Below are 23,642 nucleotides of genomic sequence, written 5' to 3' on the forward strand. Positions count from 1 at the left end.
ACAATATTTCTGCCATTGCAGTTCTTTTCAACACTGTGCCATTATGTTGCACTTCTCCTTCTCTCCCACACTGGGGAGCTCTTGATCTAAAAACACAGCGCCGCTCGGCTCTCCCCCATTACACACAACGCAACAACCGCATCATACAGTTCTCATCTATCATATGATTGAATATCTTTGTACTCTTAATGTCTTCAAGATGGATAACGGCATTATATCACAAGAAGGAGCATCACTCCTCATGCGTCCCGCAGTTATGATTAAGTAAAATGCTCTCCAAACTTCTCTAGTGTTGTTCTATCTGACAGATCGTTGTCTACAAAGCAAAGATAAAGTCGGAGTACAAATATTGTGAGATTACTCAAAACATAAAATAATTTGCCAATGTGTTTGTCACAGACAACTGGATGATACTTCAACTTGAAACTAAAAACTCCATCATTAAAAGGTTTAACCAAAGCACTGTCATGCTGGTGTGCCATATGTGTAATTTACTTACACTGACCAGTTTCTACATAACAATTCATTATTTCTTTATCACAGCAGTCGTGATGCCATTTCTCTCCTCTCTCCATGCACCTTCCTCCTCTCCACTTCTCTTTCCTTGATGGTGTGAAGGGTCAGATCTCAGCTGGTGTGTTACCCTGAATATCTGTACTGTGGAGACGGGAAGATGCCTTGAACAAGACCTGATCTCCTATGTGTGTGTCTGTGTGCGAGTGTGTGTGTACGTGCGTGTTTCTTGGCCCAAGTAAATAATTTAGCCAAGAGGGTTGTATATGGAGAACTAAGAGAGTGCATGGTGGTGTGTGCCAGATATCAACCCGGGTTTTTCAGGAGTGGGAGCTTTGGCAGCACTGTGACATGAAGTGATACGAACCGATCATGCACACGCACGCACGCACGCAAGCACACACACACACACACGCACACACACACGCACGCACACACACACACACACACACACACACACACACACACACACACACACACACACACACACACACACACACACACACACACACACAGAGAGAGAGATCCACACAGAGCAAGAAGGAGAAGCCTGGGCCTCATTAGCCATGATGAGGACAGGGAGCTGCCATCGCCTCTCCATCCCCTGCATGTCCCCCATGGCTAGGAACAAATTGGTGACAGCGCTCCCAGCCACTCTGTCGGCTACCTGCGATGCACTGGGCTCTGTCAGGCTCCTCTCCTTCCACACTGCTGTGCAACATAGTCCTCGTCACCTTTTGCTCGGCCCAGAACTGAGTCGTACACTTCATCTCGTTGTCCTCGAGTTGTGTGAAGGGCCCCTCCCGCAGCGTGATTCGGGGGGGGCGGGGGGGGGGGGGGGGTGGAGGGGGTTCAAGGGGATTCAAATCCTTGCCTCAGCTCCTGACTTGTGCCCGCTGCAGCTTTTATTAAAATCAGATACACCGTCAGCGTCCCCACACACAGTGAATCCATAATGGCTGTATATTCAGACCCGGGCTGCGTCTGTGACTCCAGAGTTGGAAGGCATGGTTGTGTAGCGGCTGCAAAGTGCTGATGCATGCAGGGATATATAAACATATAACAGCATGTGCTGTTGCCATATGTGTGCACACAGACCTCACAGACACACACACTCCCTCACAAGCTGCCTCCTTCCCCTTGCACTTTCTTTTATTACATTTCCTCATTCTTATTATTTCTTACCATTTCCTCTCCCATCATTTCTGCACTAGCTCATTATATCCCCTTATTACCTCGCCCCCCCCCCACACACACACACACACACACCATCTTCCCCTCTCATGACCCGCTCAGTACACCTGTTGGTCCTCCAAAGTGTCAACGTCTAGACCCAAAAGCATATCTACTGCCAACTCAAGGGTTCAAAGCCATCTTGTGAATTTATTTTTGATGGGAAGGAGTGTCATAAAGTTTTAAGGCACCAGAATCATTCACACTGCGAACACAATCACACGTATTGTGTTTTTTGGCATGCTCTTTATCCTGCGTCTTTTTTTGTTTTCTTTCTGTAAACATTATATATTGTTTGGCCACTCCTCTACCTACTCCCCCACTCAGTGTCTCGCTCAAGCATCTTTTTCCTCCGCTCTTTTTTCCTCGCTATCTCTCCTCTCCTGTCTCCGAGTTAAGTTTAGCAGATGCACCTGATGGCAGCATCATCCTGGAGCACCTGTCAGCTGTCTGCCTTCATCATGGCTCCTCCGCTGCCACAGGGGCCACGGGGAAGTAAACCTGGAGACAGTCGCTACTATCAACAGCTGCATCTTATTATTTTAAACACCAGTGCCAGTCAATTTCCACAAGTGGATGGGTGCATATATTTATGTTTTTGAGCTTGCCACCTCATCCTCATTGCTCCTCAGGATTCAGAAAATCAGCTGTTAAATGTGAGCAATTATAATGGAGCAGAGAGGGAGGTGAGGTTGAGGAAGAGAGTTTATGTAGCCTGTGACAGAGGGGATGAGGGAGAGATGGAAGCAGGCAGAAATTGTCAAAGTGTTTTTGGCAGTTGTGGATTATGTTTTCGACTGTCTGTTACTGTAACTTAGCTGAAGGCCTGTCACACACAGGCAGCTGGGGCATTCAGTTCATGCAATACTTCAGATGCAGTGTAGGTTACTGTGACACTCTTTCAGTCCAATTAAGGATCCCGTCTTAGTCCAATTGTGGTCGCCATTTTGTTTTCAGTGGAGTCACAATATTGTTTCTAAAAAGTACACAGGCATTAAAATATTAATTTGGCTTATGGGAATTGTTATCTTCTAGAGAAAATGTACTCACAATAAAGAAAAAACATATTCAACATGAGATGACAGACTGAATGCAAAATGACACAAGCAGCCCTCCTAAATCTGCTGTTTTCACATGGTTATCCATCCATCCATCTTCTCCCGCTTATCCGTGGTCGGGTTGCGGGGGTAGCAGTTCCAGCAGAGAGCCCCAAACTTTCTTTTCCCTGGCCACATCAACCAGCTCTGAGTGGGGGATCCCAAGGCGCTCCCAGGCCAGCGAAGAGATATAATCCCTACACCTGGTTCTAGGCCTACCCCTTGGTCTCTTCCCAGCTGGACGTGCCTGGAACACCTACCTAGGGAGGCGCCCAGGTGGCATCCTAACTAGGTGCCCGAACCACCTCAACTGGCTCCTTTCGACGCAAAGGAGGAGCAGTTAAACTCCGAGTCCCTCCCGGATGACCGAACTTCTCACCTTATCCCTAAGGGAGACACCAGCCACCCTGCGGAGAAAACCCATCTCGGCCGCTTGTACCCGCGATCTCGTTCTTTCGGTCATGACCCATCCTTCATGACCATAGGTGAGGGTAGGAACAAAAATGGCGCGGTAGACAGAGAGCTTTGCCTTCTGGCTCAGCTCCCTTTTCGTCACAACGGTGCGGTAAAGCGACTGCAGTACCGCTCCCGCTGCTCCGATTCTCCGACCCATCTCACGCTCCATTGTTCCCTCACTCAAGAATAAGACCCAGAGATACTTGAACTCCTTCACTTGGGGTAAGGACTCATTCCCTACTCGGAGTGGACAGTCCATCGGTTTCCTGCTGAGAACCATGGCCTCAGATTTGGAGGTGCTGATCCTCATCCCAGCCGCTTCACACTCGGTTGCGAACCGATCCAGTGAGTGCTGAAGGTCGCAGACCGATGAAGCCATCAGAACCACATCAGCTGCAAAAAGCAGTGGTGCAATCCTTAGTCCACCGAACTGCAGACCCCCTCCCGCACGACTACGCCTCGAAATCCGATCCATGTATATTACAAACAGGATTGGTGACAAAGTGCAGCCCTGGCGGAGGCCAACCCTCACCGAAAATGGGTCCGACTTACTGCCGAGGACCCGGACACAGCTCTCGCTTTGGGAGTACATAGATTGGATGGCCCTGAGTAGAGACGCCCTCACCCCATACTCCCGCAGCACCTCCCACAGTGACTCCCTGGGAACCCGGTCATACGCCTTCTCCAAGTCTACAAAACACATGTAGACTGGATAAGCGTACTCCCAGGCCCCCTCCAGGATCCTTGCGAGAGTAAAAAGCTGATCCGTCGTTCCACGACCAGGACGGAATCCGCATTGTTCCTCCTCAATCTGAGGTTCGACAATCGGCCTGTCCCTCCTTTCGAAAACCTTAGAGTAAACTTTCCCGAGTCTGTCACTCCTTCGGTACTCTTTCCGACTTCCACGCAACGTTGATGAGAAGTGTCAACCATGACAGTCCCTCAACACCCAGAGCCTTCAGCATTTCTGGGCGGATCTCATCCACCCCCGGGGCTTTAGCACTGTGAAGTTGTTTGATGACCTCAGTGACCTCCCCCCGGGAGATTGGTGTCGATCCCCCGTCATACTCCAGCTCTGCCTCTAACATAGAGGGCGGAGTTGTCGGGTTCAGGAGTTCCTCAAAGCGCTCCTTCCAACGCCCTAACACTCCATCAGTTGAGGTCAACAACGTCCCATCCTTACTGTACACAGCTTGGATGGTTCCCTGCTTCCCCCTCCTGAGGTGTCGGACAGTTTTCCAGAACAACTTTGGTGCCGCCCGAAAGTCCTTTTCCATGTCTTCTCTGAACTTCTCCCACACCCGCTGCTTTGCCTCGGCCACGGCTGAGGCTGCTGCCCTTCGGGCCTGTCGGTACCTTGCAACTGCCTCGGGAGTCCCCTGGGATAACAAATCCCTGAAGGCCTCCTTCTTCAGTCGGACGGCTTCCCTGACCACCAGTGTCCACCAGGAGGTTCGAGGGTTACCGCCCCTTGAGGCACCTAGGACCTTGAGACCACAGCTCCCCGCCGCGGCTTCGGCAATAGAGGCTTTGAACACCGACCACTCTGGTTCAATGTCCCCAACCTCCACAGGAATGCCCGAAAAGCTCCGCCGGAGGTGTGAGTTGAAGGCCTCCTGAACTTGGGCCTCCTCCAGACGATCCCAGTTCACCCGAATTACACATTTGGGCTTACCAGGTCTATCAAGAGGCTTCCCCCGCCACTCGACCCAACTCACCACCAGATGGTGATCAGTTGACAACTCCGCCCCTCTCTTTACCCGAGTGTCCAAAACATACGGCCTCAGGTCCGATGATACGATAACGAAATTGATCATGGACCTTCTGCCTAGGGTGCTCTGGTACCACGTACACTTATGAGCATCCTTATGTTCGAACATGGTGTTTGTTATGGCCAATCCATGACTAGCACAGAAGTCCAGTAACAAACCACCACTCTGGTTCAGATCAGGGGGGCCGTTCCTCCCAATCACTCCCCTCCAAGTGTCTCCATCATTGCCCACATGTGCGTTGAAGTCTCCGAGCAAGATTAAAGAGTCCCCTTCAGGAGCCCCATACAGGACTCTTTCCAGGGTCTCCAAGAAGGCCGTATACTCTGAACTGCTGTTGGGTGCATAAGCACACACAACAGTCAGAGTTTTCCCCCCCATAACCCGCAGGCGTAGGGAGGCGACCCTCTCGTCCACTGGGGTAAACTCCAACAACGAAGCACCCAACCGGGGACTTGTGAGTATCCCCACACCCGCCCGGCGCCTCACACCTTGAGCAACTCCGGAGAAGAATAGAGTCCAACCCCTATCCAGAAGTAAGGTTCCAGAGCCGACGCCATGTGCGTAGAGGTGAGCCCCACCAGATCCAACTGGTAACGCTCCACCTCCCGCACAAGCTCCGACTCCTTCCCCCCCAGAGAGGTGACGTTCCACGTCCCCAAAGCCAGCTTCTGTCGCCCGGGTCTGTTCCGTCGAGACCCTCTGCCTTCACTGCCACCCTTCTGGCAGCGCACCCGACCCGATCGCTGTTTCCCGTAGGTGGTGGGCCCGGGGGACGGAGAAGCGGAGGTGTTGCCCACGTTGCCTTTTCGGGCTGTGCCCGGCCGGGCTCCGTGGCAAGCCCGGCCACCAGACGCTCACCGACGAGTCCTCCTTCTGGGCCTGGCTCCGGAAGGGGACCCCGGGCTTCTTCCGGGCCGGGTATCCTCACTTCGTGTGTCATCTTTCATGAGGTCTTGTGAACCAATCTTAGTCTGGCCCCTTGCCTGAGACCAATTTGCCATGGGAGACCCTACCAGGAACACAAGGTTCCAGACAACACAGCCCCCAGGTTCATCAGGGCACACAAACCTCTCTACCACGGTAAGGTGCTGGTTCTTCAGAGAGGTTATACTTTTCCAAAATTGGTTGTGCAATTGAGATATTTCAACATTAGAGCTGCAGTGATTGATTGATTAGCCTATCGATAGATAAATATTCACCTCAAAGGTTGATACCTGTCTTTGTTGTATATCATATTACACACATCCCTCAAAGAGCATGCGTTCACATTAGCAATATGGAACACAAGCAATAAAAATTGTTATTCAATCTTTTCTTTGGGATGCTCCATCCTACATATATTAATATGTACTATAATAGAACGGGAAAACAGTCTGTTTCAAGTAAAACAAAAGTATATATTTGCACTAATGCAATCTTTTAATCCTGGAAAAGTAAACAAATTTGCCCATCCTTGAACAATTTCTAAGACCATATCATTAATGTAACCTCCTTATACCTCCCTGAGATGTGAGTTGTTTAAATATTTGATTATCATCTACTGTATTTGTGTTCTATATTTAATTAGTCTTCGACATCATTATCTTCCTATTTGACTGAGGGCAAAATATGTCATGTCACAGTGATTAAAGCATAGTGGCTGCTCCGTGTAGCCAGTTCAAATGACCTTTTGAAAGGTCACAGGTTCAGTTGTTTGAACTGAACGTGTGACCTTTCAAAAGGTCATTTGAACTGAACTGAATTTTATCCCTTAGGATTTAAATAAAAAAAGAAGTTAACAATTGCCTCAACACTGCAACAATGACAAGCTCTGATAACCTAATGACTCACAGTAAAAACTATAATCCTAAATCAACATGTATGGAAGTTCCTCGCGTGGTATACAACATTATTCCAAAGTCACATGGCCGAGATGATCAGTCATAATCAGTGTGTGTGCTCTTTGGGATTGAAGTGAACTAAAATACAACAAGTGTAGAAACAGCGCTGTAAACCACCAATGAGCCGCCATTACCGATCGAAGTCTGTTTGCCTGTACACACTTCATAATGAATGCATCTCATAAATCCTCCTTAAACGATTCCTCCTTAAATGATTCCCACAGCTCAGACTGTCTGCTCAGTGGAGGGCGCTCATGGATCAAACCATTAACAGGAAACGGGGCCGGGGTGGGGGGCGGAGGGCACCACGCTCGGGCCCCAGATCAGCACTCCGCCCCACCCCACCACCCTCTGCAGACCTAATGGAAAGCAAACAGACAGACAATTTCTTTCAATTAGCCCGTACTGGCCGGCCCAATAAATTGTAGTTTGTTCCTCAAGACGTAAGGGTCCTGTTGCATGTCCCACTGAAAATGAAGACTAATGGGCTATTGTGGAGCTGCTGAGTGCTTGATTTTGTGCCACTACACCCCTCGCCTGCTCCTCATTCCCTTTTTCCTCGCCTTCCCTCCTTCCTTAAGCTAACTGGAATCAGTGCTGACCAGGCACAACACGAATGTTTAATACATTTATTCACGACTTGGATTCATTTTCTGTTTTAAGCATTATTCCTGAGTAGTTAGGCGCAGCTATTCATCACAGCTTGACAACAGCTGTGAACGTGACCATCGCTCAGCCTCAGTGTCAGCCGCAGAGAGGAAGACTCCGTCACTCAGCAGCTCACTGAACCGCTTCAGGTCTTTACTTTGTTTCTAATATTTAAAGTATGCTTTATTGGTATTTAGAGATTTGATTACAAAATATTTATTTGTTTGCCGGGGCTGTTCAAAATTGGCCGGGTAGTACTTTATTAAGTTCTCTTTTTTCTGTGTCACTGCTAAAGGGCTTAATGGTGGTGGAAGAAATATTCAATCTCTTAAAAATGAGTCATATTTGTGCATGCATTCAAAATGTCATTTAAATAAATGTAAAGAGGTTTGTAAGACAAATATCTAATAAACGGTTTGCAAACACACTGTAAGCAGCTTTAATTAAATTTTGTATGTGTTTTTTATTACTGTGATGTAATGTCAGCAATATAATTTCTCCAATGAAGCCCATTCAATATTATTACAACTGTGTTATAATAGATTGTCATAAATTATCTTTTCAAACACCAGTTGACACTTATTGTATGCGAGGTAAGACTTAAAACTTAAAAAACCTTAACCGAAAAACTTGTTGAACTTCAAATCATAATCTCAATTTTAACGAGTGACTCCAGCTGTCAAATTAATGTAAATAAGTGAAAAAGTACAAAGCAAGTACATTATTTCTCTGTAAAACGTACAAGAAAAATGTAAGTTAAGTACTTTGATTCCCACCTCTGGACTGAATGAGTAGATTTAGCTCAAGTGAGATGAAATAACATTAACAAATACTGGTGGGCCCCACAATTCCCTTAGAAAACAGTGACATAATAGTAATGTCAATAACAACAATAAAAATAAATAAATTATTCAGTATATTTCCCACCAAATGCTGAAGCATGTGAGATCCTCAGGCCCCCGCTGGTTGATGAGGAGAAAAACCGAGTAGCTTTGTCTAACAGAGAAATATCAATTACAAGGGAACATGGACTTTACAATGCAACGCTCAATCAAAGAGAATTATGGATGGCAATAGTACTGTGATTCGCCTGTGCTGCTCATTAAGCTTTACACCCATAGTGTATGTCTCCCCCCCCCCAGGCAATATAGGAAGATGATTTACTATGGTAGGTTAAATACAGTTCAATGTTTAGGAGAGGTGAAGTCACATGATGATTAATAAAGGTGACGGGGTGAGGGGGTCGGATACAACGAGGGGTAAGAAAGGAAGGAGTTGAGAGAAATGGAGAGGAAGTAGGACATTTAGAAAGGGAGGAGAAGGAAAAAGAGGAGGAGGAGAGACAGAGAGGGAGAGAGAAACTCCATTATTATAGCCCGAACAGATAAACTATGCATCAAAGTGTAGCGTTTATTGAAAAACCATTTTTATGTGTGCTTTGAGGGCATGAAAACGAGAGCCCTATGTTCAAACACATCAATACAACGCTGCAGCGGCCAATGTATTTTATCTTTTTCTTTTTTTTCTACCCCTTCTTTTCCCTAAGATTCCCAATCAGATCTGGTGGCTCCCTGCAGGCTTTTATGCCAGCCACAAATGGTGCGACTGCCAGACTGACAAACATGCAATCACTCAGAGTGAAGAGGGGGAAAAAGAGAAAGAAAGAAAAACACAGACTCTCTTACTCAGCCTCGCCTCACAAAGGGCCTTTTAATAAGCCCATGAAAAAGAGCAAGTAATCCTTTGTAATGATTTCATTAAATGCCCTCATCACACCTGGAGATAATTCCATTATGATTGTGGTGATAAAATTAGGTTTTCATCAAGACCCGCAGACAGATGGAGGAAAACCTATTATTCCTCTCACATTCAGATATGACGCTGATGCTTATATTATGATATTAAGCTATTTGGCAGAATGTATGAGACTCGCGTCAATCCATAATGCTTGTGGAGATTTTCTCCCCATGACAGTATCAAACGCTTTTAACACGTTTCACGCAGCACCCGTTGAGAGATAATCATTTGTAATGTTAGAATTCACACACAATAAACAAACTGCGTTGTCTATTGGAACCTTATATTATAAGTAAGTGAATGCTTATAAAGTTGAATGCTGGGAAAAAATAAACCATCTAATTGGTTATTTAGATTATTCTCCACTCACACCACCTTATACACATGTGGTTAAAATACACCTGAATATTGCATGTTACATTTTAGATGCTTTTATCCAAAGCGACTTACATACTCAATACTGTGGACAATTTGGGGTGAAGTGTCTTGCCCAGGGACACAACGACATGCTGACTGCAGTGGGGTTTGAACCTGTGACCCCCTGATCCAAACACCTACGCACATCCCACTGCGCCACACACCTCCATGAAGCTGGTGTTAAGCACAAGAAACCTACAAAGGTGTAAAACTCTTTAATTACAAAGTGTCAATTCACCTTTCATCACACTTCAGTATGATAACACTTTATTTCAAGATAAGTATTATATTATTAAAAAAAAGCAACAGAGGATGTTGAACCCAAATCATTGGCATATTATCCGCTTGAAAAGTTCATAAAAAAGTTGCTTAACAAGTAGTTTTATTTACAGATACAGCAGGTACATAGATTTAGCTTTATTTGATATCATACTTTTAATTTCCTGGTCTGAAATTCAGTCCACACCTTCTTTAAGTTTCAGCTGCTTGTCACCAACGTTTCCTGTCAATTGTTGGATGCTAGCAACATACTAAAAAACACACTTTTAAAAAATGTTTTTGGTAACCACTGCCTTTATTTAAGCGACAGTGTTGAAAGGGGGATATAGAGGGGAAGACACGCAGCAAACGGTCCCAGGCTGGATTCCAAACGGGATCCATCGCATGTGGACCAAGCCCCAGTGCATGTAGTAGTACAGTCTACTAACTGAGCTATACTTTACGGCGACCCAGCAACATATATTTAACATTGATCGTCAAAAAGATATTTCTGCACGAATTTAGACTTACAACAATATGTATATCTGTATCAATCTCATTCTTCCTTGTTGCCACTTCCTGGCTTGAGAAAAAAAACATGCACAACTCTGGCCAGTTCACCAGATGTTTTAGGATTTTTCTGCCCATATGACCTGCAGATGTTTGAATCTCTAACCACAAGGCGTTTGATTGGTAAACTATGATGCAATGGAGAGGAGTTGTTTTTATTCTAAAAAGGACCTGCATCGAGACTCACAGTGGTCTGCAAATCTCTGTGTGCATTGTCAAAGTTAGAAGCAGTTGATGTTTGAGGCGGCCGTCAATGAGCAAACAAACAATGAGTGCAAGTGCTTAAAAAAAGAATCGAACATGTGGGCTGTAAATATTTTGCAGGTAAGGCCAATTAGGTAACAACAGCGATATATGAATACTTCTTCTGTTTAAAAATATCTCAGAGCAGAGTTTGTGGCTCAGAAAATCTAAATAATGTGTCAGAAAAAGCTCAAATGAAGCTCTGTGCTTGGGCAATAATATTCTGTTGGTTTGTCATGACAACCAACACCTTTTGAAATTACACATAACCATCTGATCTACTGTAAGATACTGATTAGTGCAGCTTTAAATACAACCAACATTTGGAGATTCATTTTAGAGTGAAAGTAAATAACAAAAGACACACTAATGTTTATAAAAACAGGATATAGTGCAGAGACAATATCCAGGTATTCCAGCTATATTTCTGCAGAGGTCTAGATAAACACAAGCCTACCTAAAATCAGGTCTAACCTACAAAACATTATAGAGGAAGAGACACAAAGAGAGAAAAGGGAGAGAGGGGTTTCATTACAAAGCACAGCCACAGTGCTGTCAGCTGGCAGTGTGACAGTACAGTATGGAGCTCGCTACAGAACGCATATTCTTACAGAGATTGCTGTACGGCAAAGAAAATGTGACAAAGGAGAAATGGTGAGTATAGTGTGTGCTGTCTGGAGGAGTTGGAAGCTATGTGTTTTGGCATTCATGTCACAGCCCTTTAGAAAAATGCATCAAAGCAATTGCAGAACTCGTGGGACCGGGTTTGGGCACACAAAGTCGTGACCATCATCCAAACCCCAGTGGTGAGGAAGGAAGGGGGTTGCTGTTTATAGTGGAGGGTTTGAAATGTGCTACTGTGCCACTTAATAATAAAAACGAGTGCCCTGCCAGACCATGGTAACACAGATTCCTGTAATGTCTGTGGATGTGCCTTTCTAGATGTAAAATGTGTGTATGTGTGTGTGTGTGTGTGTGTGTGTGTGTGTGTGTGTGTGTGTGTGTGTGTGTGTGTGTGTGTGTGTGTGTGTGTGTGTGTGTGTGTGTGTGTGTGTGTGTGTGTGTGTGTGTGTGCATGCTTGCAGAAACGATTTGTCACTGACTGTATTTGAATGCCTCTTGAAAAACTTGGAAGCAGATTGTGTTGTTTTTCATGCTTACATTCACACATGGCTATTAGCTGAAATGCCTTCTGCTTTAAGAACAACTCTCTCCTCCACCTTCTGTCGGAGGAATCACAAATAACGACGGCCACAGTCTAACTATGACTTTCTTACATGTGCGCTGATGGTTAGGAATTTAAATGAGATCACTTGCAGATGGATACTTCACCACAGATGTCCCACTCTCCACTTATCTTCTGCTTCTTAATTCTTCGCCAATACTTCTTTATAAAGGAAAAGTAAGTGAATCTCTCTGTGGTTAAAGCAGCGGAGCTCATGCTGTTACTACTATAGCTGCTATTATTACTTCTGCCTTTGTTTGGGGAAGTAGGCCTAGTGCTGCCCTCTCTAATCCAAGGAGTCCACTAAGCTGTCTTTATGGTTTTATTTCACAAAAAATGTCCAGGACAGCCCTCATATGTTATCTTTGAAGGTGGAACACATGTAACATTGTTATATTCTTAATTGGATATGAAAAGCCTGACTGAAACTGGATTCTAATGGTAGAATTTGATATACTGTATATTTGATTCAACAATACTTGGTCATTTATATGAACTGCAGGGGCAACAACAAACACTTTTTCATCAGTCCAGGAATCCGCCAATTATTCTCTTTAACCTCTGAAATGTTTTATCTATATGAAATCTCAGAGGAGCCATATAGACAACACATAGTAATTGTAGCCTAAACATATTTAGTTTACAAATAAGTGAAAAGGGAGAAGCAACACATTCAAGAAACTGGAACCAGATGTTTGGTATTTTTGCGTGAAAATGGATTTAAAGAATCATTCAAAATCAAAATAGGTGCTCATTAATTTTCTTTAGATTAATCAACTTATCGTCTAAAACAGTAAAGTGAATATAAAACATAAATAGTTTAAATAAGAATTCCTTAAATGTAGTTATTAAAGAATTGTGACCTACAGTCAGCAGGAAATGATAGAATAAAAAAATCAATATCCTATTATATAGATATTGTTTCTTTCAGCATTGCTGCGTTTCTTTGTATTATTAAACAGCTGATGTTTGAGCCAATACTGCAGTATCTGTGACAAGCTTAAAATCAGCCAATCATTTATATATTGTGTCTCCCATAGCAGAACCATATCCTCAGCCCATCACACCTCCCTATTTCAGGCCTTCACTCAGCCGACTGTGCTTTTTATAAAGCCACGATGTTCTGATCTGTTTATATTCCCCCTGCAGTCTCTGTTTCGGAGGTAAACTCACTGGAGGATTTTGCATCGTTCCCTAAATGTAACTTATCATAATGTTGTTCCATACGGTCATTCAAAACTATTGTGCATCTAATGCAGTATGCGGCCGCTGATGTTGAAAGTAGCTCTGTGGAAGGTCATTGAATTCAGACTGAACCTGAATAAAACATGAAAAGCAAAATCAAACTCATTCAGAAGGAGAAGTTTTGCATTTGGGAAATGTGTCCGATTCCAATCTACACACAGTGAAAGTATTAGTAGTAGTATATACCCCAGACTGAAAGCAAAAGAGCATGCAGATAACAAGGGTTTCTAGAGAAACAAAAAATTCTCTCCAACCTCAACCCAACACACCTCTATCATACTGTGTTTATTAGTGCTGTGCTTTGTTAGGTCTGAACATACATGAGACGCAAGAAAGTGCAGGAGAATAAATCTCTAAATGCTTTTAGAATACATTTACTTTTTTCCACACTGATAACTTTCAGAGGACAAGATTACACATTTGAATTATCTAAACATCTTTCATAAGAAACATGAACTTTTTCATGTCATTCATCCATATAAAAAGCTATTGATTGCTAATAGGATTTGTATTACTGGACCTATAATCTAATACAGTAATGCACCCCTGTGTCCAATATCAGAAGTTAAAAAGAGGTTTCAATTCTAAATAAACTGCCCTAACAGTTAATCATTGTAAGATGCTGAGTTAGAATCACAGGACAGAAATCACTAACCTAGCCATCTATTATTTGAGAGCTGTGCTGGGGGGGTCATGTGTTGGGGTCACTGCTTATTTGTAAAAGACACAGTTTGGATAACGCTGATGTTTTCCCTGGATGTTTCCAAGTCGTGTCACTAAGGAGACTTGCGTCAACCCACCACTCTCTAAGGAATGAAAGAAAGCTTTAAGATGCATAGGACATGTGAGTGTGCGTGTCGGGTTGTGTGGTGGATCTCTGGGATACAGCAGGCTGCATGACCTCCCTGTATCGACGTGTGTGTTTATCCCAGAGTGGATATTTGCCCTAGTTTGTTTCAGTGTCTGGGGGTCGGAGGGAGCAGGACAGACAGAAAACGGAAAAAAAAAGAGATAAAAAAAAGAACAGGTTTTTGGCAACTTGGGGGCAACGGAAACAAGCTGTGAACACAACCCTGTCATTCCATCATTTGATGTTAACATGGAAAACGAGTTAGCAAACAGCAGCGTATTTACTCATCAAGCAGAGCAACATAGTTAATTTACTTTTCTGTACTTCTGTTTATAAATCTGGAATTCAATCTCCTTTTAACTCATGGTCTCCAACAACTCCTGAGAAGAGGTTGTACGTTTTCTGATGGAAAGGTAGCTCTCGGTTTTTTTGAACAACCGACATTGCTAAGAAAAGACATTCAAGAGGGAGAGTGAAGGTGTGGGGAAACAGACGAAACAAAACCACACAATGAGCAGGAAGAAGCTCAAATGCTTCCTAAAGTTGAGGGAACTTAAAGTCCGGAGATAATTCATGATGACTTTATCAATATGGGATACCCTATTTAAAATTACACATTGATGAATTATTAATATGAACATATTGATGAGTGCCACGTTAAATAAATCCACCAAGCTACAAAGCAGTGATTTTGGAAGTTGTTTGAACCAAAGGTAAATAATAAAAGAAAATATACTAAATATATCATAAGAAATATTGATTGCAGCTGCTTTAAGTGTGCAACAAAGAAAGAGCACAAGTCACATGCTAATTGTTTTCAATGTGTTTGTAAGTGTATGGATCTTGTGGAGGCAGGGCCAGCCTACTGTTTCAATTCCTCCAGAGGAAATCTCATTACAGCCACTCTCCCTCTCAGCCGTATCACAGTGGGAAACAGATTTGGATATTGCTCTCTGCTTCTTCTTTTAAACACGCAGCCTGCAATCTGTTATGGGGAACAATGGAGTAGACTGAGGAGGGAGGGGGAGCATGTATTGACTTTTTCTTGCTCCTCTTTCGTCTTAATGCATCTCACCCTCCACGCCCCACCTCACCCATCCTCTTTTGTTGAACACCTTTCCTTCCCCATCAACCTTCATCAATCTCTCTATCCTTGCTGGGTAAAAAATGGCACCCATTACTTTTGTCATGTGGGATACCGAAATACTATTTTTTCCACTGACAAACGTCAGGTGAAACAACTTATGGTGGCTCCCAAGGATGCAGGATGGAGGCCCAACGGCATAAATCACTCCCAAATATTGGATCACTTTTTAAACAGAAGTTTTACTCATCTTTCCAATAGTGTTTTGGGGATTTACAGTCATTTCAGATCAAAGGTCAGTTGCTCAGACGAAACTGGTGGAGCAATTGACTGACAGACAAACATCCCTAGAGCCGTGACACCAGAGAACGCAATTTCCTTCCATTTAAGTATGATGAATGGTGAGCACACATTAGGCACCTTAAGTAAGAAAATAGTAATGACCTGTGCATTTTGCATAGCGTGGCCTTTTGGTGTTAATTACATTAGGTTGCAAAGTGCTGTTAAGGAACCTGAGAGGTCTGCAGGCGCTGCATCACTAATCAATTGCCGTCATCATGGCAGGTACAAAGGTCCCAACCCCAGGGACATGTTGGACACTGCAATTATTTCCTACTCCTTACATTGAACAAGATGCTCTGCAAAAATAGCAGGTGTATCTGCGTCTGGGGAGCAATTTCACTGTTTTAGAGAGATGGCTGTTCATATGAAGTGTGGGAATATAAAATGAACCAACAACACAATGGTGGCAGCCTGCGTTTGCAATCTAAATATGAACTAATACAGCAGCAGGCTGCACGGCCGCTGCACCTCCTGGACACATTTTTTAGAAAATATCAGTGTGTATCTGTTGTGTCAGTTTGTTGTTGTATAACAAATGATTTAGTACACTGTGTATCCAATAAACCTTAGCGGAAACATACAGTGTCCTCAACAGATGTGTTTATGAGGATTAGGACTGTCTCTCCCCCCTTCTCCTTCTCCCCTCTGACCCTCTCTTTCCCCAAAAGGGAGGGAGAGTGAGGGACCGAGCTGAAGGGGTTGGCAACAAGTTTCCCTGCCCTGGCCAATGCTTCATACTTCAGCTAACAAACAGCTTTGTCTACAAACTGCACGCAGAGTTTCATTCACACGGGGACATTTGTCAGACGCTAGCCGTCAGTTTTTCTTTCATTCAGTGGAGTTTTTATTTGGTGGATTTATTTGATCCGTCTTTTGGAAGAATAATAAACATGATCAAGACCATGCTTGAACAAGCGAGGAGATATCCAGGGGTAGGTAGCCTCAAGTTAATTTAAAGAGCTTTGTGGTTCTTTTTTATTCCACAGAGTTCAGTATACACAAGACTTCTTTATTTGTAATATCATGATTGTATATCGCTTTTTTGAGACCTTGGGGATTGGTCTTTAAAATTTTGATTTTTGAATTCACTGAAAGGTGCATGCATTTACAGAACCACATGTCTATTTGTTCATAATACTGTATATGGATACAAAAAGCAATTGTCCTTTTAGTTTGACTTTTAAATAAATTATTTATTTCATGTGAACCAACCATCTGTCCAACATAAACCAACTCATTCGAGATCATTTTCAAGCAAAAGTTATAGATATTTGACTATTTTAATTAAAAAAATGTCAGTATTTGATGAGAAATTTTATATTTTTAATGGTTAATGGTTTGGTCTTTATGTTTTGGCCCGTTGGTCTGATAAAAAAGACCAATTACAAAATGTCTTCTTGTGCTCTGGAGACTTGTGATGAGCGTTTAAATACCATTTACTAATATTCCATTGACAATGAAAAGTCTGGATAAATGTGAATACATTCATAACCTAAAGTAGATTTTGAAATGCAGCTGAATGCTCCAAAATCAAAGACCTTTGATCTGAAATCATTTTTGTTTCAAAAATGATTTTGATCATCTTAGTCATTAAAACAAGTGCTGTGACTGCACATAAATACTAAGTATCAGTGGCATGTCAATTTGCTTGATCGATATCATGATAATATGTAGCAAGAAAGAAAAAAGAAAGACACAGAGGCTGTCTGTGCTTGATCTTTTTTTTCGTTGCCTCATAACTATGCTGAGGGTGACCCAAATTCATGGATTGATGGGGTTGGCTTGGCAGTGCACCAGAAAAGTAATAAGGGCAGCAAGAGTATCGAACCCCAGCGAGTATAAAACACATCGTATATCGGTCAGGCTAGATGGTAAAACGCGGAACACTCACTGTGTGGCACGATATGAAGATATCAGCACTGGGGAGTGGACAGCTCCCAAAACACAGGCTTATCTTGATTATGCGCTTTGTGTGTGTGTGTGTGTGTGTGTGTGTGTGTGTGTGTGTGTGTGTGTGTGTGTGTGTGTATGTGTATGTGTATGTGTGTGTGCGTGTGCGTGTGCGTGTGCGTGTGCGTGTGCGTGTGCGTGTGCGTGTGCGTGTGCGTGTGCGTGTGTGTGTGTGTGTGTGTGTGTGTGACCTGCTTCGGTTTGTTTGTTTGTTTGTGCTTCTGTGAGTTTCTGTTTACTTCGATGACCAAGAATGTCTGTATTCAGCGGATATATTTGTGTGTGTTTGTATATTTACGCATGTGTGTATGTGTGTGTTTTTAGTGAAAACATTTACTTTAACTTCTAGGGATTAGTTTGGAGAGAAGTTGTGAAGTTCACAGTGAACCGACTTGTAGAAGGATTCAGCAAACGTGAAACACATGCAGGGTAAGAAAGTGGACTGCTGCTGACAAACTGTACAGTAAATTGTCTGTTAATCATTGAGTTAAGGCAAATAAATACCATTATGCTAATCAATTATTATTCAAAGTTGTTTATCAAAAACATGAAATACCCATTGTTCAGCAAGCCAAATATAAATCATGTGAGGCAACTTTGTTACATAATTCCAAATGCAAACGTTCGGGCTATTAGACATGCATTTAGCCTCTGCCAAAATGTGATGGGTAAGAATGATTGCTTTACGTTGCAAAATGTTTACTGAAAAAAAAGTCCAAAAAAAAGATCGATTTATCTTTCAAGTGTTTTGTCTTCAAGCAGTATTTACATCAACCTAGTAGGCCACAACACTATTGGTAAGTGAGTTAGTTAGTAATTAGTAGTTAGTTAACTTGGGCATCTGATCACTTCCAAAAAGTCAAAGTGTCAGGCAGGAAGTCCATGCTCTGAGTTATCACATATCTGTGTGCTGACTGAGTAGTTTGAGTGGTAGTGGAGAGGGAGGTACTTCCTCGCCTCTATACAGCAGCTTTAAGGTAGTGAATATCAAAGTTTTATCACTCTCCTAATCAACAGCAAGGCAAGTGGTAAGCAATCAGACAGAAGACAGATGTCTAGATGCAGCTGAGTAGAGACATCCTTCAGTTCAACCTGATCAAACTGTCATCTCTCTAGCTTGACTGGATCTGTGTGGGCTGAGAACAGCTGTTCAACAGCGGAGTGACTCTCTCCCCCGCTCTCTCCCTGCCTCATACATAAAGTACTATAATGCAGACAGGAAATGTTAGGCAGTATGATGTTGATGAATAGATGCTGCATGGTGAGAGGAACTAAGCTTTAGGTGTTTAAGATGACATATCACATTATCCCCCTGTCCCCCTAATGTGCTTTTCTATTTTAATTCCTGTCACCATCACATCAAATAGAAATGTGTCCTTGTGTGTGTGTGTGTGTGTGTGTGTGTGTGTGTGTGTGTGTGTGTGTGTGTGTGTGTGTGTGTGTGTGTGTGTGTGTGTGTGTTCCTGTGTGTTCCTGTGTGTTCCTGTGTGTTCCTGTGTGTTCCTGTGTGTTTGAATTCTCAGAAAGTCTGTGTAAGCTCATTTACGTGCATGGGTGGGCGACTATATGCACATGTCTAGCTCTCATTTTGTGTGTGTGTGTGTGTGTGTGTGTGTGTGTGTGTGTGTGTGTGTGTGTGTGTGTGTGTGTGTGTGTGTGTTTGTGTGTGTGTGTGTGTGTGTGTGTGTGTGTGTGTGTGTGTGTGTGTGTGTGTGTGTGTGTAGTGCTGTCGCTCAGTCTGACAGGTATAGTGTTGAGAGGAGGAGAGGCTGGCGCACACACACACACCCACCCACCCACCCACCCACCCACCCACCCACACACACACACACACACACACACACACACACACACACACACACACACACACACACACACACACACACACACACACACACACACATACACACACACACACACACACACACACACACACACACACACACACACACACCGTCCTTGCCCATTCAACCCAGGCTGACAGTGAGCTGCCTCACACATGGCCTGGGCCTCATGCATATGGAGGAGGGCAGGAGGAGGAAAAACAGGAATAACAACTACCCGTGTGTATGTGTGTGTATTTCACACAGGTGTATGTTCATGATGCGTTTCACAGGCAACCACTTGATAGAATGTGTTTCTTTACCTTCATTTGTCTCTGGGCTTTAATGCATTCCTCCTCTCCACAGTTAATCCCGCAATTTGTCTTTCTGGGTATGGGCCTCACAGGGGCCACCTTCTATCTGATCCGCCTGGCAAGAGGACCTCATGTCACGTAAGATGCTCCTCTGTTTAATCTGGTCGCCATTGTAGTATCTTACACCTTGCTTTGACACTGTGATATTTTATAGAAATCTTCCATCATTGTCACCTTGATGCATACGTTGGTTACATAAAGATGAAAAACATTGGAGAATGTGTAATCCTTCCAATGTTCAGTTGACCTATGATGCTCGTTTCAGGTTCATATTTGTACGTTGTGCCTCTACTGTGACATGTCTCCATGCTTTAATGTTCAAAAAGCTCTTCATTTTTATCATAATGTCTTAACAGCACCTCTTTTCACCCTCTGTCTGAAACCAGAGCCCAGTCTGCTCTGATTGGTTAGCTGACCGGCTCTGTTGTGATTGGTCAACCTCTTTGAGATGTCCTGCCCCTCATACTATCACATACAATGTGTTGGAGCTCTAGCCAATGGAAGTATGAGTGTTACATAGTTATGTCATTATGTCGCATAATTAAGAAAAAGGGCTGCACTCGATGCATTTGAAGAGGGGGGTCTGGGGGGGGGGGGGGTGGACACGGGAGTGTGTGGGAAAGAAACTCGTGGATTTTAGTCTTAGAAGACCATTTACATGCATATACAACACACCGCAGATAAGGAAAAACCCAACAAGTCATATTTCAGACAGCAGAACCTCCTAGTTAGATTTTATTTATGATATCATACCAGTATTTAACCCTTTCCAGCTAATTAGTTTGGGATATGGAGGTTCTTTAATTGGTATGCGAGAAGAAAGGTGTGCATAATAAGAAAGCTACACCTTTTCATTCAGTGTGTCCGGTAACTTGAGTTACTAAAGGCTAACAAAAAAAAACAACAGCAGGCTGTACAAACCTTCATATCTGCGTAGCTGTTCTGAACTCAGTGAGTGAACACATGATGTTCCTGTCCTGTTTTGGGCCACACAGAGCCACTTGTTCTGAGGTCAGCCATAAAGCCTGACCTCATCACCGGCTGATGATGAGTGGTGAGGTCTGCGGCTGCCTCGCTCTCAGAGACTGTCTAGTGTTTGTGGTAATAGAGAGAGAGGGGGGGGGGGGACCAGCCCGCTCTGCCATGATTCCCCCGGTCTCTTTGTTTATGCTTTGTGGCATTACGTGCTGCCAGAGATGGGGTGGGGGGGGGGGTCTCAGTGAAAGCCAGACTTTGGCTAATGGAAAGGGGAGCACTGCCAAGTCACTGGGCTGAGTTCACCTCATCTGATAATCACCTCCAACTTGTGTCTCCATCCAGAATAATGTTTAATTTCATTTTGTCTCCCCCCTTTTGCCCCTCTGCTCCCTATTTGTTATTATTGTATTTGTTTCTCTTCTGATAGTCCTCCGTCTCTCTGCATTGGCTCTTTTGCCTCCATCATGTACAATGCAACAATGCCATTTCAAAATAGAAACTATTTACATTGATAAAATGTGGATATTTACTGAAATGTGACGCAGTCATTCTTTATTTTTGTTGTGACCAATTGGGTTGAATTAATTTAGTTAATGAGGGAAATTCTAAATATGGCTCACCTGGTGTCTGATGCACTTTATGATTTGACTTTATAAAACTGATGTGATTATTCAATACCATGTGTGCACACAAGCCTGTTATTTAGTTTGCACTGTTGTGTGCACCTAAATTGATGTTGGTGGTTAAATGTGTGTCTTGTTTCAATACAATACAGCATGTTGTTGTCATGTTTTACTAATTAAAATATATGCAATCCTTTGTTGTTGTAGTACTGTATCTGTAGCTATTAACATGATTGCAAATATTCAAGCCATCATTTAACTGGCCCCTTATTTTGGATCATTTTCATCAACTGGCAACATTCCAAACTAAGTGAATAGCCGTGATGTACAGTATGCCTTGCTTATCATGTCCTGTCTTTTCTCTCTTTTTACATTCCCTGAATCGTTGCCTATTTGCAGCCTGTGGGACAAGAAGAACAACCCAGAGCCCTGGAACAACCTCGACCCAACCTACCAGTACAAGGTAGCTTCCCCCCTACACAGAGTACGACCAAATGCTGGCTCAACACCATCATGTCTGACAGAAAACTAAAGATACGAATGCCATTGTTTCCTTTGGTCACTGCAAATATTACTTTCATAATAATAATAATAATAATAATAATAATAATAATAATAATACATGAGACTTGTATAGCTCTTTTCAGGAAACTCAAAGACGCTTCAGACTTTCATCAAAAACAGCCTAAAAAAACAAACCAAAATAGATCAGGATCACACATTACTGGCAAAGTTATTTCAGATCAACATGGCCGCTTTCTTGTTTCCTTATTTGATCAAAAAAAAAGGAAAACAAAGTGCCTTTCAAAAGCAAATGAAGAGAGCTTTTAGTGGTCAGTAATAATTTGCCTTACCTCTTCAACAACAGGACCGAGCATCAGACAAAACATTATCAACACTGACCTAAAATAGAGCACAAAAACCACCGACTGACAAGTCCCAGAAGAGGAGATCTGGCTGATATGTTTTTCAGAGAAAAGAGCGTTTTCTGAGCACTTCAAGGCTGCACGGCTTGCCAGTGGAATGAAAGTCGCTGCAGACAAAAGGTCAGGACGAGGCATGTTTAATTCTCGAAAGCAAGGCAAAGGTCACGCATCGAAATTCCCCTGAAGTCCAAACAATGATCGTAATGAGGAGGGGGAAGTGGGAAAAAAGGGGAGTGAGGAGAGGGGAGGCGAGGGTTTTAATGGCAGACCAATCAAGAAAGAAAACACAGGGAGAAAATAATCACTGCCATTGCATTAATGTGTGTTTGTCATGGTTGGAGAGTTGTGATGTATGCAGAACATATGCATGCAGTCACACAATATATATATTATCCATGACACGCATGTTATCCTAAAGTAAATCTGGAAAATAAATGAGCTATAAAGCATCATTAATAAATAACTGTGTTTGGGTGAGTCTATATTTGTAATAGAGGGGAAAACATTTCACCCCCTGCCTGTTTGGTTCCACCAATATGTTCTCCTAAAGACAGCACTGATGAATTTAATTTAAGCAAAGCAGATTTAAATGTATTCCTCCTGCCTCACACAGTTTGTGGCCGTCAACACGGACTACAAGAACCTGAAGAAAGAGGGCCCTGACTTCTAAAGGTCCTCCAGGCAACTCCAGGTGCACCAAGTTTGGCAGGACCTCCTGCTGTCGCCTTAATGTGAAGCGTCTTCGTCAACATTTCCTCAGTTTCACCTCATGTTAAGGACAACAGCTCTAAATGTTACCTCTGTAACGCTTTGAAAAAAAAATATTAAAGATTACAAAAGACAGAAGGCTGGTTCTTCAGTGCATGCTTAATGTGGTTGTATGTAAATATTAAGATGCTGCTATAAAAAAAGAAAACTAAACTTTAAAAATGTTTACTTTGGGTTGAAGGTGAAAATGAGTCTCGAGTTTCGGCTTCAGTAACATTAATGTTGAATATCTGTGTAAATATGTTCTGTTAGTTCTCTTTCTTGTGTTAACCCCTCAGCTGAGAAGTCACAAGTCAGGGTGTGATGCTGAAAAACAAGTTTTCAGTTGATGGGAATAACAAAGTCTTTTTTTAAGACTGCACTGATCAGACTTTTATATTGGCACTGAATGAAATGACTACATTTATGTTAGGGTCGCTTGTTGGGAAATCATTTCAATTGCCATGCATAAGAATACCCAGATCATCAGCATCCATAGGGCCCAAAGAGCAAGGCTATGGGCTTTTTCTTTAACTCAGCTTCCAGTCATTCAGTCTCAGCTCGCTCACATGTACAGCAGTTCATTATGGG

At 43.1% G+C, this 23,642-nt stretch overlaps 1 protein-coding gene across 2 annotated transcripts; it reads left to right on the plus strand.

Annotated features, from left to right (window-relative positions):
- Positions 1-16,338: 16,338 nt before the first annotated feature.
- On the plus strand, positions 16,339-23,150 carry LOC307039130 (cytochrome c oxidase subunit NDUFA4). Of its 2 annotated transcripts, none has more exons than XM_079680948.1 (4): positions 16,339-16,562; positions 19,770-19,855; positions 21,778-21,862; positions 22,918-23,150. In XM_079680948.1, exons 1-4 carry the CDS (start codon positions 16,521-16,523, stop codon positions 22,972-22,974), a joined length of 270 nt encoding a protein of 89 aa, XP_079537074.1. In that variant the 5' UTR covers positions 16,339-16,520; the 3' UTR covers positions 22,975-23,150. The 2 variants fall into 2 exon arrangements, with proteins under 2 accessions (XP_079537074.1, XP_079537075.1); XM_079680949.1 differs by having other exon boundaries at positions 16,344-16,562; positions 21,778-21,841.
- Positions 23,151-23,642: the final 492 nt, after the last annotated feature.

Source organism: Notothenia rossii, assembly GCF_949606895.1.
Source record: "Notothenia rossii genome assembly, chromosome: 5".
Classification (NCBI taxonomy): domain Eukaryota; kingdom Metazoa; phylum Chordata; class Actinopteri; order Perciformes; family Nototheniidae; genus Notothenia; species Notothenia rossii.

Coding starts and splice junctions, on each gene's coding strand:
- LOC307039130 (XM_079680948.1), top strand. CDS start 16,521: ATGATCAAGACCATGCTTGAACAAGCGAGGAGATATCCAGGG. Junction 19,856..21,777: donor GCAAGAGGACCTCATGTCAC/GTAAGATGCTCC, acceptor GCCTATTTGCAG/CCTGTGGGACAAGAAGAACA. Junction 21,863..22,917: donor TAGCTTCCCCCCTACACAGA/GTACGACCAAAT, acceptor TGCCTCACACAG/TTTGTGGCCGTCAACACGGA.